The 18,475-nt window shown below is 50.7% G+C and overlaps 1 protein-coding gene across 3 annotated transcripts in view; it reads left to right on the top strand.

The window, feature by feature from the left end:
- GRIN2A (glutamate ionotropic receptor NMDA type subunit 2A) overlaps nt 1–18,475 on the top strand; it is a 359,010-nt gene that overhangs the window by 29,955 nt on the left and 310,580 nt on the right. The window contains exons 1-2 of one of the 3 annotated variants that reach the window (XM_004586751.2): nt 8,825–9,015; nt 10,321–10,752. The exons of 1 other annotated variant lie outside the window; for it this stretch is intronic. In XM_004586751.2, coding sequence (XP_004586808.2) covers nt 10,339–10,752 — 414 coding nt within the window. In that variant the 5' untranslated portion in view covers nt 8,825–9,015; nt 10,321–10,338. Of the gene's footprint in view, nt 1–8,824; nt 9,016–10,320; nt 10,753–18,475 lie in introns of those variants that run through there. One more of the 3 variants, XM_058681137.1, reaches the window with a different exon arrangement.

Raw genomic sequence — 18,475 nt, 5'->3', positions numbered from 1 at the left:
TATAAGATAATGAAATATCACCTCAACATGGCTGTGGGAAAGTAGGATTAAAAAAAATCAAGTGTATCTTAAAGTAAAATGTTTTGAAACCTATGCACGTTTTTTTCATCTTGATGAACTTAAAAAAAGATTTATTTATTTTTATTGGAAAGGCATATTTATGGAGAAGATACAGAGAAAAAAAAATCTTCCATCTGCTAGTTCACTCCCCAAGAGCTGAGCCAATCCAAAGCCAGAAGCTAGGAGCTTCTTCTGGGTCTCCCACGTGGGTACAGGGTCCTGAGGCTTTGGGTCATCCTCCACTGCTTTTCCAGGTCACAAACAGGGAGCTGGAAGGAAGTGGATCAGCCTGGAACATGAATAGTCATCCATATGGGATCCTGGTATGTGAAAGGTGAGGATTTAGCCACTGAGCCGTTGCGTCGGGCACTTAAAAATGACTTACAAAAAAGCATACCAGTGGCACTTATTAAATCCTTGCTATACTAAGTGTATTTTGTGTGGTGATTCATTTAGCTTATTTCTTGCCTACCTCTAAATGGTGAGTACTAGTATTATATTCACTAAAAGGTAAAGGAACCAAGGCACAGAGAGCCTAAGGGATCTCCTTGGGGTCGTGCAGTTAGTAAGTGTCGGAGTCAAGATTCAGATTCTTGTATTCTAAGCCTGTTTGACGGTCATATCTGCCCAGTCCCTCACTCTTTCTGGCCCTCAGTTTCTTCTGTTTGGACTCCCAGCCCCTGTGTCTGTTTGGAGCCTGAGAGTAGAGTTCGGCTGTGTTCTGAGTTACTTCCTGCACTGGAAGGGGCTGTGTTTGGGAGTTGGGTTGCAAAGGGGTCCTGCTGCCCGAGACAAGTGTATACATTGGGAATTGCTAATCTGATGTTCTTATACCTTCAGAGTAGATGAAAATGAGCCTCCATAGAGTCTCAGGAAACGAGTGTCTTAGGTAACTAATATACTGACACTAGCTACAGGTTTTGCAATCACATACAAAGGAGTTCAAACTCCAGTTCTCTGATTACAAGTGGTGTCCTTGGACAGAATCAACTCTTGAATGCTGGACCAGGCATCATCTACCGTCACCAAGCGTTCTAAGTGGGGTGTTTGATGTTTTTCTATTAGAAGAACCTAGCAATGAGTTTATTCCGCACCACCTTCCACTCGCTTTTTTTTTTTTTTTAATCTCTAACCACAACTCCCAACTCAAAGGGCACAGCACATCCAAATGTCTTTTGTCCGACCGAAGTATGGTATGTATACTTGGGGCCTTAGTGACTAATTTATTACCACTTTTCCATCTGATAGTCTCTTCTAGCATCCATATTCCAATGGAAGTGTCTGTGTTCATGGATAGGAAAAGGACTGTACTTGTGATAAGAAGACATCAAAACAAAACAAAATAAAACAAAACAATAACAACCACAAAACCCCCCAAAACTAAGATGACTCTTAGTAGTTGGGTGAACTTGTTTCGAATCCCTTGGCTTTCACATTCCCATCATTCCGGGCCTGTTGGGGACCTGTTGATCTACTGGCTCTCTGTGGTACTTTTATGATCCTGGGAACAAAGAAACATGACCTTGGTGTTTCCTAGGGCATCTTCTCCTTGAGCCCAGACTCAAGCATTGACCAGAGTTGTAATGGAGCGAGTCTCTGCCTTTGTCTGAGGGATGTGAACAATGAAGCCCCTCAGCTTGTCTGGGCTTGGCAAGTTGGCCTGACATGATCTGATTTCAGAGCTTTGAAAGAGCCCTCCCAAGGGACTGCTCTGACCCAGCCGCAGTCCAGGGAGAGGTCTTGAGCTGGGGGTCAGCATTTCTTCACAGACTGGACTGGAGAGACTTTTCCTAAAGGAGAGGTGTGGCTGCCCTGGACATGGACGCTGCTCCACAGAGGTGGGTACAGGAAGGAGCACCCAGGGCCCTTTCTCGGTAGGGGATCAACAGTGCAGCCTGCAGGGGAACTTGGAGGAGCTGCTTGTTCCTTTCCCTCAGAGGAGGAGTGGTTGGTTGGGTTTGCTGATGGAGCCATGGTAACTGGTGGGCAGGTATCTAGCTATTAAAGGGAACACACACGTTTGGTCTCCTCTTCTCTGAAACCCCAGTCGTAAGAGACCTAGCAGGCTCATTTCACTGCGAAGGCTGGGTCATCTGCCACTTCTGTTCCCGTCCTTTAGCCACATGCCCTCCCTGGGCCCATGCCCTTCTGCTTCGTTAGCACAGTTGGCTGACACAGTAGGTTCCTTCCAGGGAAGAGTGTGTTCATGCTGATGGTTTCCTGCATGTCTGAGTGCTGGATGTAGACTGGGATCATAGGGAGTCCCTGTCTGAGCAGTAACCTCTTAACCACGGAGAGATGAGAGCTGCATACATGCCACAGCTTCCTTGCTACCCAGCGTGGGTCATTCTGAGATGTCTTCTACTAAGACACATCCTGAGTCAGCATCCACCATGGAGTTGGATGATACAGGGTGAGTTCACTCCCATTTTACTGGCGAAGCAAACTGTGAGGCCTCAATAAGTTAGTAATTTTATTTATTTTTTTTCCAAAGGCGAGGGGATGTAGGACTGTGGACCTCCCAACTCATGATTCTTTATGAGGAGGTGCCTTGATGTAAGTAAGACAGAATGTGGGTTGCACTGGGTCAAGGCCAGAGAGGAAAGCAATTCTTTCATATTGTCATCATTTCAATCGCCAAGGCCAGCAGCCCTTTGTGAAGGAAGAGTCTTACCCTTTCATGGGAAATGCTAGTACTTGAGTGGGTCATGAGAGCAGGGAGAGATTTTTAAGTTTTTGGATCAGATAATATGGAAGGATTAACTAGCCTTGAGACTGGTTCCAGGATTCAGACCTTCAAGAAGTCACAGAATCACAGAGGGTCAGCTGTGGACGGCCCAAGTCTGAAATGGTAGGTTGGAACATGATCTAGTCAGTTGATCTAGTGTACAGAACTGAATAACACTGTGAGGCTCTATCTAAACTTTGAGAGAAATAGTTCAAGAATTGACTATGGATGTTTTCTTCTTTATTTTTAAAAAGATTATTTATTTATGATGATTTTTACATGGTTAATTGGGGTGGTAAGGGTCAAGGGCTACAGGAAGGTGGGTGAGACCATTGTTTCCACATTCTCTTTTTTTCCCCCTTCCTGTATCTGGGGGAAGGGGCTAGATTAGGGGAGAAGTCACTCCCAAATACCTCTGCACCCTGGGATGGAAGATAGTCACCCAACACCACCCCAGGGTCCCTGATGTGGGGCAAGCTCTGAGGAGCCTGCTCAAGAGGTTTTGATACTTCAACAGTTCTGAATTACTGTTGATCTTGTCACTCCAAGCACAGTGAAATCTCTCCAGCATCCACTGGTTGACATAGTCCACCTTAGAGTCTGTTTGCCCAGATATTCACTGCCAACACTTGGCTGGGGTAGTTGATCAATTTGTTCTGTCGTTCATCCTCTTTATGGTACTGGGTGTCCTCTACAGACTCCAATGTATTGCCATATCCTCCATGTGCACCTGGATATGCTGTCCACTCCTCCGTCTGAACCACTGAAAAGGCCCATACACATACACTCCATGGTCAACTGTGGAATCTGCAATACTCTCCATGGTTGGGATTCTGAGTCCAGCAGTTCAGTTGGGGGGATCCCCAAAGAAACTTCATCTGAGGTGAACCCAGACCTAATTCTTGTGTGTGCTGGCCAATACAGAGTCCAGCACAATCCATCGCCCCAATCGGCTTATGCATATGCTGGTGGTTGCAATTGCTGGGTCAGTTCTGTCTCCAGCCTTGTCTTCTTTTAAAACTTTTTGTTTGAAAGGCAGAATTACACAGAAAAGGAGAAAAAGAGATTTTTCATGCACTGATTTGCTCCCAAATGGTCACAGTGGCTGGAACTGAGCCTGTCTGAAGCCAGGATCCAGGAGCTTCTTCTGAGTCTCCCACATGGGTGGAGGGGTGCAAGGATTTGAGCCAACTTCTGCTGCCGTTTCAGACCATAAACAGGGAGCTGAATCAGAAGTGGAACAGCTGGGACACAAACCAGCTCCCATATGGCTCTGCCAAGCTGGAGGCCCAGCCTAGTATGTCATGGCACTGGCCCCAGTGATGTCTTCTTTGATATGAGATAAATGAGTGTTTTTGTCTAATACAAGGTGAAGATAAGATCAGAAAATCTGAGATGATGGTTAAGACATGGTAAGAAATACCCAAGAGTTGGTACCTATAGGCTAGAATTTGGAGGGATGGTGGAGGAAGAAAATAAGTTGCCAAACAGTACCTGAAAAATCCTGTCAGGTGTTCAGGTTGCTGTAACCTTGTGCAGAATTTACCACTCTTTTGGAAGGCCTTAAACTTATGGATTGTATTACACTGTTAGCCTGTAGATTGCACTTGATGTAACATACTTTATGTTAGAAGAAGATACTTAATGGAAACATTCTGTATCCAACCCCAGATTTTCTTTAACATCTTGTCTTATGATGCTGAAGTTGATTTGCTTCCACCCAAGCCTCTGTTTCCCCTTGTACAAAAGAAAGACGTTGGGTCAAATCAGAATTTCTCTAAAGGCATTCTGTAGGCTGGTTGCAGCTGTTTTGCGGACTAAAACAGGTTTTCATGACTAATGTTACTTGCAATATTGCTGTGTTAAAAAAGCAATTTTAGCTTGAAGGCTTCTCAAATCCATTAATTGTGAATTCACCTTAACACGACTCAGGTGACCACTTACTTGAAAACAGAAAATGCATCAGACAGGGTAGCATGTAAACGTCTTTCAGCTTCAAAATAGTATAATTTTTCTCAATAAAGTTTTAAAATAGAGATACAAAGGGAAACAGAATCAATGGTTGGCTCATTTGAGTTCTTTCCTGTAGACTTGATGCAATGACTGGTCTTTAATGGCTGTGGTTAAGTACCTTAAAGCAAGTGGCCACCATGGGGTAATTTCTTCAGCAAAGAATTAGAGGAGAAATCAATTGGACTGAAACCAGTTGAAGGAAGTTGTTCAGTAAGAGCAGCTCAAATATTTCACTTATATTAATGATGTGACTGGCAGTGAAACCAACTGGCAAAATCAACTGCAGAACAGCATTGACTCAAGGTTTTTTTTTTTTTTTTTTTTTTGAGAGGGGTAGAGGGACATAGTCTTTGTCAATATTTCTGCTATGGAGAAGACTTTCCATCTGCAACTCTTGAGTAACAAAAATCCCACTCAGGATCCTGAGCTGTTTGTTTCATTTGGCTTTGCAGCAGAGCATGGGGTAAGGTTGCTGTGATCCCATACATGTTGGGTGGTGGAATTCCCAGTGCCTGATCCCAGGCAGCTCTACACACTGGGAAGATGTGACTGCAAGACAACATTAGCTGCCTGTATCTATCTTCAGAGAGAAAGCACTGTTCCTTTGAACTAAGCACACTCTTCTTTCTCTATTTAAAAGAGTCAACATCTGATTGATCTGCCATGTAAAAGTGTATTCACAGCTACAAGCTCTGCACACCAATAATTTGCATCAAAGAAGAACTAATTTCATGGCAACAACAGGTATTTAAGAGTGTAATGTGCAGGGGACACTGCCAGAATCATTCATGGGTTTAGAACCAATGTCCATGCCTGGCCCTATCCCTTGGAGAGTCCAATGGAGGAGATTTAATGTGGGTGTAAGCATCTGCATTTTAAGTAGCTCCTATCCATCACTACAACCCACAGTGTCTATCAATAGGACTAGACATACAAATATGGCTTATTCCTATAATAGGAAGCCAGATTCCAGCAAGTAAGTGGCTAGTGAGACCTACAGCAATGTGGATGGGTCTTCCAGACAGTAGGTTAAGTGAAAAAAAATCATTATAGAATATACAGTATAGAATCCCACTGTGTGAAGTTCAGAAAAGGGTAAAAATATTAAGTGATGTTAGCAATCACAACTGTAGCTGATTCTGGGAAGTGGGACAGGGAGTGGAATTGACAGCAAAGGTCCGCAGGGTAGTTCCTGAGGGGTGATAAAGACTGGTTTTGGGGAATGGTCTGTGCAAATGCGCACAATTTCAAAACCCGAGATGCTCAGTCTTTAAGACATGTGAGTTTTATTGTACATAATCTGCTCCTCATTTAAATAAAACAGGCTAACTTCCTCATAAGCCCCCAAATTAGAGTCCTGCACCTGTGCCATAGTCCAAGAATGATTTAGGAGGGACCTAAATCAGCCATGGCTTCAAGGAATGCCACAATGTCCTATTCCCTGCTTTACATAACGGGATTCCTCATCTTCATTCACTTTCTAGGATCTTCTCCACTCTTTCTGTCTTTTAGATTATAGAACCCTAGGAAGCCAGCTCAGCAGGAAACCCACAGGTTTCACAGCACTGTCCTCAGCCCAACAGCCACAGTCTCAAGAGAAGCGCCAACCCGTCAGGGCTGCTCTGAAGGAATCTTGTGTTCCTGAGCATCTACCATGTACTAGATGTTGTTGACAGCATTCCTGGGACTATCTCCTTTTCTTTTGAAAATAACCCCAAGGAGGAATCAATATTTTTTACTACCACCCAGTTTTTCAGGTGGAAGATGGACAAAGGCCCAAAGTTGGTGACCAGGCTACTATAACAAAATACCATATATTGGGCACCTTATAAAACAATGGAAATTTGTGTCTCATCATTTTGGAGACTAGGACATTCAAGACAAAGATGTGATAGTTTGGTGAGGGCTAGGTTTTGGTTCTTTGGTCAAAGGTTCATATCTTCTGGCTGTGACCCCACAGGGTAGAAGGGGTTTCTGGGTCTCTGGGGTTTCCCATAAGGGCACTAACCTTATTCTACTCTCATAACCTAACCAATTCTGGAAGGTCCCAATGCCTAATACCTTCACCTTGAATGTTAAGATTTTAACGTGTGAGTGGAAGGACATTCATATAATAACTGGTGACATTAGGTTGATAAGAGGAAGAGGCAGGGTTAGAATAGTGATTACACACACACACACACAAAAGGTTTTAAGATGAAAAGGCATTTTTCCTTTTAGGGCCTGAGGAGAAAAAGGTAGAGCTGGCTATCGGAGGTACGAGCATATGTAAAACAGGCACTTGCCCAGTTGCCAGAATTCTCCCTAGCCAGCCCCACACACTCAGGCCACCCCGTGTTCTCTGGTGCACCCCTTTTGGTAGCTTAGAAGTGGTAATCTCATGGCGACTTTGATGCAACTTAGAAAGCAAGCAATCAAGGGGGGGATGCAGACGCCTTTGATTTTGGGATTCTGGCCCCGTGACATCAAGGGAGCGGGATCCCATATGCGGGTGGTGAGGCGCAGGGAAAAGCAGTGGGGCGGTGTGTCTGTGTGTGTCGGCGTGCCTTACGTGGAGGGGGATTGCTGTACCCAGTGCCAGGCGCTGGAGGAAGAGGAGGAGGTAGCTGAGATCTGAATAATTGATTCTTCAGTCGCACCAGACGCCCGGGAGTGGGCAGAGAGCGCGGTTTCAGCACCACGGATAGCGGCGCGCGCCGCCGCAGGTGCCGAGGTCGCCAGCCAGACACCCGTCGTGGCCTGGTTCGCTTCCGTGAGCTCTGGGAGCGGGTCTCTGCGTTCTGTGCCGCCGCCCAGGGACTGCGGGGTCTGCCTCGGCCGCCTACGGGGAGGGCGCTTGCGGGCGGAAGACGCTTCAGCTTGCTGGAGCTCTAAGCTTCTTCAGCGTGCGCGGGGGCTGCTGCGTCTCACTGGCTAAGAACAAGTCCCCAAGTTGGCGTGGTGGGCGCCTGTGCCCTCCTCCCCCTCTTCCTTGGAGGCGACAGCAGCAGAAGCACGCCCCGGGAATCCGGCTTCGCCAGACTGTGAAGCAGGGTGGCCAGGCACTGTCCGGACTGCCGCCGGGAAGTGGGGAGCCGGAGCGGAGCTGGCCCCGCAGCCAAGGGCCGAGAGGGAGCTGCCTTCCCCCCGCCCGCGCCTTTCTCGGCCGGGGACCGCGGGGATCCCCGGCCACACGCGCGCGCGCGCTCCCACACTCACTCTCTCACACACACTGGCCGGCTTCAGACACCAGCCCAGCGCTGGGCTGCGGGCAGGGTGCTTGGGCGCGCTCAGAGGACCCGGCGGCTGCGGTCCGGAGTAGGTCAGAAAGCCGAGCCTTTAAGGCTCTTGGAGGGAGGCTCCGAGGGCTTGGCCGGACCATGGGGCCGGGTGAGCGCTGAGGGTCGCGGCCGCTGCCATCAAGCCCTGGAGATGACCAGGAGCGGCCACTGCTGAGAACTATGTGGAGAGAGGCTGCGGTGAGTGCTGGCGCGGGACGCGGAGCCTGGGAGGCCCCCTCAGGAAGGGGGCGGGCGGCAGGACCATCGGCGGGTCGCTGCGTGGGAATCATCGCACCTCCCTCGGGGATCCGGGACCGCGGGAGCCGGCATTCTTCCCTCCCCCTCTCCTCCTGCCGGCTCGTCGCAAACTCAGCCAGCGCCCCCCTCCCCTTTCCTCCTCTTTTTCTCCCTACCCCCATCCCCACCCCCACCCCCAGCAGCTTCTGGTCGCACAACTCCCAGCAGCAGGCGCTGGGGAGGTGGATGGGGTGAGGGTGGAGGTGCCCGGTTAAGCTTCTCGTGGGTGGCCAACCTGGGCTCCCATTCCTCGGTGCGTCCCGGAGCGGCGCTCTCGTGGTCAGCCACCGAGACAGAGGAGCCGCACTGGGGGCAGCTCGGCACCGAGCCTCAGCATCCTCTCTCGCGTTGAGTCCCCTCCCGGGCGCGTGTAGGGGCTGTGAGCATTGCAGACTGCGGTCTTCCCCCGCCCCCTCCCCCTGCCGGTGGGCTGACCCTGCCTCTCCATCTCTCCACCGCCCATCAGAGCCCTGCTGCAGAGCCTCCGGCTGGGATAGCCGCCCCCCGTGGGGGCGATGCGGACAGCGCGGGACAGCTAGGGGAGCGCGTGGGGGCCGCAGGATGCGGGAGCCCGCTAAACCCGGTGGCTGCTGAGGCGGCCGAGATGCTCGTGCGCGCAGCGCGCCCCACTGCATCCTCGACCTTCTCCGGCTACAGGTACGCCCCAGAGGGAGCTGTGGGATGGCTGAGCCGGGAGGAGGGAGCCTGGCTCGCAGGGAGAGCGGGAGAGGGATCCGGGAGAGGGAGAGGAAGCGGAGAGGGAGCCCAGGAGCCAGGTTCGGGAGGAGCACCAGAGGGCGCTGCGGATCCGCGCTTGGGGGCGCTCACCCCAAGAACACCCAGGCCGGCGCGACTTGGCCCCAACTTCCCCGGGCTCCGGCGGCGCCCAGCCCGAGGGGCGCGCGTGCACGACGGTGCTGGTGTTGCAGGCACGCGCGACTGTGCACCTGGCGCGCTACATGTGTGTGCACCGCTTGGCCATGGGCACCGCTACGGCGGCCGGCGGGTGTGCGCCTAAAAGCGCGCGTGTCTGTGAGCGTGTGCAACCCTCTGGCCACGTGCACCTAAGAGCTGTCAGCAGGACCCGCAGTGGGAAGGTTGGGGAGGGGCTGCGCTGCCCACGTTCTTCTGAGAGCTTCTTGGGAGCCCACCTCGCCCCTCCGCTACCACGCTTGTTCTCTGCCAGCTCCCACGCTCTGGTCCGCGGGGTGACGCGCCTACTCTCCGGAATTCTGCGTTGCATACATCGCGCGTGAGAGAGGGTCGTGTGTGTGTGTGTGTGTGTGTGTGTCTGAGAGAGAGAGAGAGAGAGCGCGCGCGAGAGAGCGCACGCGGGCCTGCAGGGGTGGATCTACAGGCCCTCCGCACGAGATGGGGCGGGCGCCAAGTTCTCTCAAGCACAGCGGTGCCTGGGCCCCCCACTGAGCGCCCCCTCTCATGAGCGCTTGGGGTGTACCCTGCTATGGATGCCACGCGCGGGGCGAGGTGTGTAGTGTACACGGCAGGTTCTCTGGGGGCGGGGTCAGCCCACCTGCTCCGCGCGCCAGCTGGGATGCAGAGCCCCTGCCCCACCTCCGCAGACCGATCCAGTCGGTGGTCAGCATCGTTTGAGTAGGGAGCAGGGTCGCGAACTTCTGTTCCCTCTTCCCCCAGTGGGGGCCGGGCTTGTCCATGGCTGGCCGGGAGCTCCGGGTCTGTGGTCCGCAACCGATTTGGAGAATGCAGTGGGCAGCATAGACCGGGTCGGGAATGGGGAAACGCAGAGAGAAGGAGAGAGAAGGCAGCAGGCTGCTCCAATGAACAGATGTAGAGAATTAGCTTGAATTGGACTTGTAAATGGAGTTGCAGATGGGTCGAGGGAGGAGGGTGGCATGGGGATGAGGACTGAAGTCGGTGATTCCTCGCGTCTGGGCCTTCGGCTTACGATTTACGCAGCCGTTCCTCTCCCTCTTCACCCTGCAGGGACCTTAAGTGGCGACTATGGGCAGACTGGGCTACTGGACCCTGCTGGTGCTGCCGGCCCTTTTGGTCTGGCGCGGTCCGGCGCAGAGCGCGGCGGCGGAGAAGGGTCCTCCCGCGCTGAACATTGCAGTGCTGCTGGGTCACAGCCACGACGTGACAGAGCGCGAACTTCGAAATCTGTGGGGCCCTGAGCAGGCGGCGGGGCTGCCCCTGGACGTGAACGTGGTGGCACTGCTGATGAACCGCACCGACCCTAAGAGCCTCATCACGCACGTGTGTGACCTCATGTCGGGGGCACGCATCCATGGCCTGGTGTTTGGGGACGACACCGACCAGGAGGCCGTGGCCCAGATGCTGGATTTTATCTCCTCCCAGACTTGCATCCCCATCCTGGGCATCCACGGGGGCGCATCTATGATCATGGCTGACAAGGTAACGCCAGGAGGCTGTGGGCTGCCACGCTTGAGGTGGGGGCCTTGCCCGCCAGACCCACCACAGCAGTCCTTGGCGACTCCTGGGATGCGCCTTGATCTGGAGCAGGGGGTGGGTGGGCCGGCCTGGGGTCTGGTCCAGGTGAGAGGCAGTTTATGCCTCCCCAAGGTGGAAACAAGTGGAGATGCCACTTGCCTTGGTTCCGAAAGTGGGGCACTCTGAGGCAGTTTGGTGTAAGGGTTGGGGGGAGGTAGAGGTGAGACGGAGGGGGTGGCCGCCAGCAGCTTGGAGGTGTTCAGGCGGCACAGGGGCCAGCTGGGCAGTGCTGCAGACACTGTGGCTCTGACGCCTCTAACCCTGCTGTTGCCTGGTTGTCCTGTGCAGATACATCCCGCCTTTCCTTTTTGTGGTGACTAAAAGTTGTTTTTAAAGGAATCAGATGTTGAGTTTGCTGTGGAGTCAAATGCAAAGAAGTAGGCAGTGCAACCAACGGGAACAGAAATGCAGTGGTTCCCAGACTCTGCACTCAGTTTGGGGGCAGAGGTAGGAAGTGTGAGCAGCTCTGGGGTCCGGGAGCACATGCCTGTGCTTGCTGCAAGGCGGGGGCAAAAAGGGAAAGAAGTCACTGGAGACCTGAGACCCGGAGCTCAGAGGGCCTGGTACTCTCCTTACGTGTCTCCATGTGGGGCTCACGCTTCCCCGCAGGGGCTCCAAGAAGGCCCTAGGATGGAGGAGCTGTCTCCAGAACATGGGTCTCTGTGCTGCTGTCGAGGCGTTTCAGAAGGAGGGACTGCATGCCCGAACCTCCTGGCTTACAGTGGGAGGGCAAGATGGTTCAGTGGACAGTCCGGCAGCACTTGTTGGGGTTGGAAGGCTGGGGAGAGATGTAATGGGGCCTGCTTCGGGCAGGCAGACTCTAGCGTGGGGAGGGGAAGGAAGGGTGGAAGGGAAAAGTGAGGAATGAGTCCAAAGGCAAAGGATTGAAAGTACAGGTGCGCTGGATCTCTGTGTAACACCCAGGAGGAGGGGAGTGGTGCAGAGAAGGGAAGAGTGAGTCACTGGCGTGCCATGGTCCTCAGACGTGAGACCCCCTTGGACTGAATTTTCGAGGGCAGGAGGCGTTATGGTAGACAAAGCAGGCATTTGTGATAGCACTTTCCATGGGATGCTCTCAAAACGCTTTTGTATTCATCAAATCATATTCTGCCTCTGGCTCGGCAGTTCCCACCGGCTCCTCTGGGAACCGTATTAATCCTTTCAGGTCTCCAGGGCTTGCAGCACATGCACAGCCGAAGTATCCGGTGGATGCGGTATCTTATTAAACATTCATCCTAAGTGGTCTGTGGCCTAGCCAGAATTCCTTCCTGTGGCGGATCGTTTTCCATGCCACCTTCTGGTCTGAGGAGGTTCCTTTTTTGGGGAGAGAGGGATGAAGACAGTAGGGAATACCCGTGTGTCTCCCCAGAAATGTGGAGGACGTTTCAGAACTGGAAAGAGACTTGGGATCAATAAGCATCCATTAGCTTCCAGGTGAAATGACAGAGGAAAGCGAAAGGGCACCGAGTCAGCAGTGAAAGTAGCTGTGTGACTTTCCGGTCCCCTGTCCCCGGTCCCCGTCCACGATTTCTTAGGTCCCACCACGTGGAGCTGAGACTTTAACGTTGCCATGCCACCTTCAGGAGGGACAAGGTGTCCCTGTCGCCTGTCTCCTCCAGGGAGAGAGGCAGTGAAGCTGAGGTGAGCGGGGAGCAAGCCTTCTGACACAGGCAGGCACACAGAGGGAGAGCAACTGTTTCCAGCAGGGCCTAGCGGATGATTGCTTGCAATCTAAATATTGTCAGTGATCTCTCCTGCTTTCTGAGGCTTCTATTAAAGGAACCACATGTGAAAGCAAACAGTAGAGTGTCCTGAAAGTGAACTTTCTGAATCTACCAGAACCCAGCACAAGGCACTGGAGAAATCCGTCTCCAAGAGTGTTGGAGAAGGTGGCTTGAGGATTAGGCTGGAAGAAGGGTTTCCTGTTCTCTTGCTTCTAAGTCTGTGGGGACAGGTGTGTGGTTCAGGTTCTCACGTGACTCTCCCATCCCACCACAGGCAGAGAAGCAGGGGCGGAGAGCAGGCTCGCTGGTGAGCAGCCCACTAGTAAACCTTGACCAGTGACTGTCAGGCTTTGGTCGAACATCCCTGGAAGAGGGCATTGGCAACTGTGTTTTGAGGAGTCTAGGGAGGATAGGCCGAAGTATCCCTTTTCTCCCTTGAGGTGAAATTGCCTTCTAGAGGGATAGACAAATGTAACCTCGCCTAGGAGTAGGAGCAAAAAAAAAAAAAAAATAAATAAATCAGGATATGGCAAGAGGGAGAAGAGGGGGCAGTCATGATTAGAGATGTCAGAGGGGGTGGACGGAGGAGAGTCCATTGGCTCCAAAATCGTCGTAAAGAACAAAACCCTTGTTTGAGACCCTCAGAGGTGGTCTGGAAGATCCAGTGGTCCTGGGATTATGCTGAGTTAAGGGAAGTTAGCAGGAGTTAAGGGAAGGTAGCAGGGCATCAGAGAAGCCAGTGGAGAGAGCTGAGGAGCTGTGTCGGGTCCCAGGTGTGGAGTGGGCCAATGATGCTGATGGCATTGAGAGGAGTTGGCTTAGAGGGTATTTCGGGAAACCTGGGTCTATTTAAAAAGGAAAGAGCTTGTCTGAGAAGTGAACAGCCCTCCCTTCCATTAGTGACACATCTTCTGGACTTGTGCATTTGCCACCTGTTTCATTTTGAGTTGAACGTTGAGCACCAATTATTAGGCTCCAAAGAGGCAGTCATGGGATGTTTTCTAAAACACTGCCTTGTTTGGGTGTGGTGCGGTATTCCTGCCACAGTCCCAACGTCCCCAGACGGACCAGATCTCTGCCTCCCCACTAGGATGATGCTGACTTGGCAAGTTCTCCAAACCCACTCAGGCTTTCATTCTCTGTGCTGGCAGCAGGGCTGGTGCACTGTGGGTAACAAAGGTAGTGAATTTGGTTATCTGTTAGTGTGGACACCCATCCATCACCTTTGTACCTCCCAGTCAGTCTAAATGACCCTTGCATCAAAGAACAACGTCTTATAAAGAATAGGAATGGTGTTAATGTGGCAGATTTTTGTGGGTTTTAACTTACAATGGAGGTGTTAATTTTTTGCTTGTATTTGTGGGTGGTCTTGCAAGATAATTAAATTAGAGGTGAAAATAATGCTTGTGTAGATAAGCAGCGTTTTTTGCTTGACCGTTTTGATGCTGTTGGATAGAAGGAACCGGGGCTGTGGGAGTAGTCGCCAGCAAGTGGAACCTGGGGACTGGAGTTTGGGCTTGCTGCCCAGTGTCCTGACCCCGCTCTGCTTCCCTCCCTATTCTAACTGACCTGTGGTGGACAAGGCAGGTCTGAAATGTTAGTGACATCCACTTGTGGCAGCTACTGTTTGAACTTTAAAGTACACGAGTCCATCTCCCTTCCCCCTACTAGGGTGTAAGTCCCTGAAGGACAGGTTTTTAAAAAGTGTATCTATGTGTATTTGAAGCATCAAATGCCCCTTCTCCACGGACAGTTTATAAAAATAATGCCTTCTCATTGTAGAGCACTTAGAAAGCACATTAAAATTTAAAGAACAAAATAGAATTCTTGTCCTAAATCTTATTGCCAGGGATAACCACTGCTGACTTAGTACATTTCCTTCTAAGCTCTATTTATTTAGTTGCAAGTTAAGAACTGTACGATAGAGATGTGGTTTGGCTTTTGACTTTGTTCTCCCAAGGTTTTTTTTTTTTTTTTTTAGAAGACTCCGTTTTGTTGTTTGATTTTGGAAGCATCTCAACCACTCTCTGTCATGTATTTCTTCATCATTATCTCTGTTCTCTCCTTCTGGAGAGACACACACATATATGCCTCAAATGGTCTTTGAGAAATTCAAGTAAGAGCAATCTATTTTGGTTCAAAAAAAAACATCGAAGTCTGGGTCAGTGCTATGCTGTAAGTGGGTAAAGCCACTGCCTGTGATGCCAGCATGCCCTATGGGTGCCAGTTTGTGATGGGGGCTGCTCCACTTCTGATCCAGCTCCCTGCTAATGTCCTGGCAGAGCACCAGCAGAGGGCCTGAGGGTCCCTGCTGTCCACATGGGAGAGCTGCTGCAAGCTCCTGGCACTTGGCTCTGGTCTGGCTCAGCTGCAGCCTTTGACGTCTCCTCAAAGTGAACCAGTGGATTAAAGATCTTGCTTCTCCCTCTCTTTGTAACTCTGTCAAGTAAAAACAAAACAAAAAAGAAAACAACCAAACACTGACACTTATGCCTGTGAGGAAGTCTTGTAAAAGCTCATGAAAAAGGTTTATTATGAAAATATTATGCTTGCCTTTCAAAGTGCTTTTGTACCAAAATAAACTTATCATTAATTCTGCTTTCCATGAACTTTTTATAAATCTTTTTTGAGATTTATTTTTTTAAAAAAATTTTTAATTGGAAAGTCGGATATACAGAGAGGAGGGAAGACAGAGAGGAAGATCTTCCGTCCATTGATTTACTCCCCAAGTGACCACAATAGCTGCAGCTGAGCTGATCCGAAGCCAGGAGCCTGGAACCTCTTCCGTGTCTCCCACACAGATGCAGGGTCCCAAGGCTTTGGGCCGTCCTCGACTGGTTTCCCAGGCTACAAGCGGGAACTGGATGGGAAGCGGGGTGGCTGAAATTAGAACCAGCACCCATATGGGATCCTGGCACATGCAAGGTGATGACTTTAGCTGCTAGGCTGTGGCACTGGGCCCTCCATGAACTTTTTGAAGTTCCTGTGTGTATGCAATTTCTCAGTTATGTGCCTGAGCCATGTTTGGAAAGATTTCTTGAATTGTATACAGTAGTGAGCCACCTTGCTCTGTTTTATGTGTCTGTTATTTTGCCTATCTGTTGCCTGCCTTAGCAACGATACACTTCACTTCATGCCTCTCTGTTGTTCATTTTATGGACAGGTCTTTTCACTTTATGCATGCAAATCCTTGCTTTGTCCTGTCAAGGATTTTAAAAAATAATGATTACAAGGTCCCGCTCTTGTTTCTTCATTGTGAGTCCTCCCATCTCTGGAGTCGTTAGTCAGATGTTCTCCTGTGCTCTCTGATTCCTTGTGAACTTGTCCTCAGGTCAGGTTTATGATTTCTTCTGCCCCGTGTCTGACAGGATGTGTGTTTCCAAGCTGTCGCTCGGCTCAAGAGCAGAGCTCAAAGCAGCCTTCATACTCCACGGAGCGTCTGGTGCAGACCTGGGCTCTTGTCTCACCTTGGTGACTTCATTTTGGTTCCTTGACAGCCATGGGGCCTCCTGTGCAGATGTTCGAGCATGGTTCAAGGCCAGCAGCACAGCTTCGCTTTAGTGGTGCCCCTTGCCTCCCCCGCCCCGGGTGCCTTCTCACGTCTGTGCTGCTACGGCTCACGTTGGACCCGCCCCCTCCGTGGATCAGGTGGTTTTGATTGCTACTGGAAACCGCAGAGGCCCATCTCTTGACTCATGTACTTTTAGGGAGTCTTCTATTTTTCATCCACGATTCCCTTTTCTTATTCCCAAGCGATACTATGAGCATCTTAAAATAACTGAAAGATTCCTCTGTGAATTCTACCTCTTAGGAGCAGGAAAGGGAGGTGAGTGATGCTGTTCCTGCTGACTTTGAGCCAGTTTTCTCTCACAATCTGTTTTTATGTTCTTAAAACTCGATTATACGTTCTTGGAATTTTTTCTTATCATTAACTAACTTTTAAAGCTTGATTTTTCGACATGTCTGCGGAGCGTTCTGTTGGCACCATGATGATTGTAACTCTCTGGCATTTGCCCTCATGTCTCATCTGTGGTGCACGTCTGTGTCCCTTGGTGCGCCTGGCATCGCTACTGTTGCTCTTCGAGTTAGTTATTATGTGTGTGCTGACTGGAACAGATCAACCCCCGTTCTGGTGCCAGTGCGCTGTGGCTCCTGAGCAAGCATGTTCCAGTTTGCTTCAGGATACCCCATGTGGTGTTTGTTCCCTGAACGCCCCCGATTTCATAGGTGCGTGCCAAGTCTTCTCTCTGGTGGGCAGATAATCACTAGCCATCCTGGGGATTAACAATAGTTGGGAGGGTGACATACAAAAGGCCCGTGGAGCTCTGCTGAGTGACACTTCAGCATCAGGAGGTGGAAGCTGCGGCTCCTGGACCCCGGATGGGAGTGATGGGCCTTCTCATTCAATACTGCGAGCTCACGGCGAGGGTAGACACACAGCTTGGCGTGCTGGTGCGGCCCACTCAGCTGCTGCTGCTGCAGAGGCATCAGCTAGTTCCTGGGCAAGTGGGGCAGCCTATCTTTAGCTTTCAGGATGAGGCATGTCTGATGCAGTCACTGACTCCTCCTCACATAAGTCATCAGAGAGCAGCAGGCATTCTTCCAAGGGTCATGGCCAGCTCCCCAGGTGGCCCTCAGTGGGGTCCATCGTCTCGCTTGGACCCTTGGCGGCCACCGTTGGCCTGGAGTCATGTTTGTCTTCTCTCCGTTAGCTTCATGTGGGAAATGGGACTGGAGGTGCCAGAGGAGGAGGGAGACAGGGATTGAATCTTGGGCTGGTGGTGGAGAGTTGGCAGTGTGGATGGAGCCTCCTAGAAAGGGAGCCCAGCTGGTGATTGTGTGGTTTGTCCTGCATCCCCTGCCCCCTACTATGGATCTTTCAAATCTGAATTTGTTGAAAAACAAGCAACATTTTAAAATTAGAAGATATCACATTGAAATAAATGCAGATTTCATGCTTGTTTGAACCAGTCGGAAGATCCGGACACACTCGCCCTGCATTCCCCGGCTGTGGTGACTAGAGACAAAGACCTCCATTCCTGGGGCAGGAGCCTTGCTCTCTGTGGACCCCACTTCCCCAACTTCCCTCGTTTAGGTGGCGTGCTTGGCTCTAAAGGCCTTGGGCTTTGAGACCCGTCCCATGGGTGAAGGTAATAGCTTGTCTTTGTTGGGAGGGCATTCTGCTTTCCTTCTGGGGGCTGTTCCCTGGCATGGTAGCAATTCCATGATGTGCATGTAGTCATCGCTGCTATGCCCGCTGCCGCTGTCAGCTGTCAGTCATCTCCAACAACACTTTGTCTTTTTAAGCCGAGAGGCCTTGAGTCCTTGTCAACACAACACTCCCCAGAACCCCGGTTAACAGGCTTGAGTTGGACGACCCCAGAGAACCTCAGACACAGGGTCTGAAGACCTCAGCCCCATTGCCGGGTGCCAGTGTCCTCTTCACCTTGTGGGAAATGGGGGGTGTGGGTGAGATTTTGCACATCCGAGACCTCCTCCGACTCTGAAAATGTTTATGTGCTCCCGAGGAAAGACCGGCAACAAACACAGCAGCTCCGTGGATGCTTTCGTTTTCTCAAGAATGTCATTTTCAGCTTAGCCTTTAAATTTTTAACTGATGCATAAAAATCACACATATTAGGATATCATTTGAGTTTCAATACATTATGTAGTGTCCAACCAGGGTGAACGTATCTGTCTCCTCAAACATTTAGCATTTTTTTTTAATGGTGAAAACACAATTTTTAATTGAAGAGACGCATACAATGTGTTGACAGAACACCAGAATTTTTTACCCTGTCTATGTCTTAGGATCTGTTCAGCAGCCTTTCCCTATTAGGGGTGGGGATGTTTGTTTTTCTACTGAGGTCCTTTGGTTATCTATAATATAAAATTATCAACTT

The sequence above is a fragment of the Ochotona princeps genome, chromosome 24 (assembly GCF_030435755.1).
Source record: "Ochotona princeps isolate mOchPri1 chromosome 24, mOchPri1.hap1, whole genome shotgun sequence".
Classification (NCBI taxonomy): Eukaryota; Metazoa; Chordata; class Mammalia; order Lagomorpha; family Ochotonidae; genus Ochotona; species Ochotona princeps.
The sequence above is the reverse complement of the archived record's forward strand: the minus strand, read 5'-3'. Positions and strand labels throughout refer to the sequence as shown.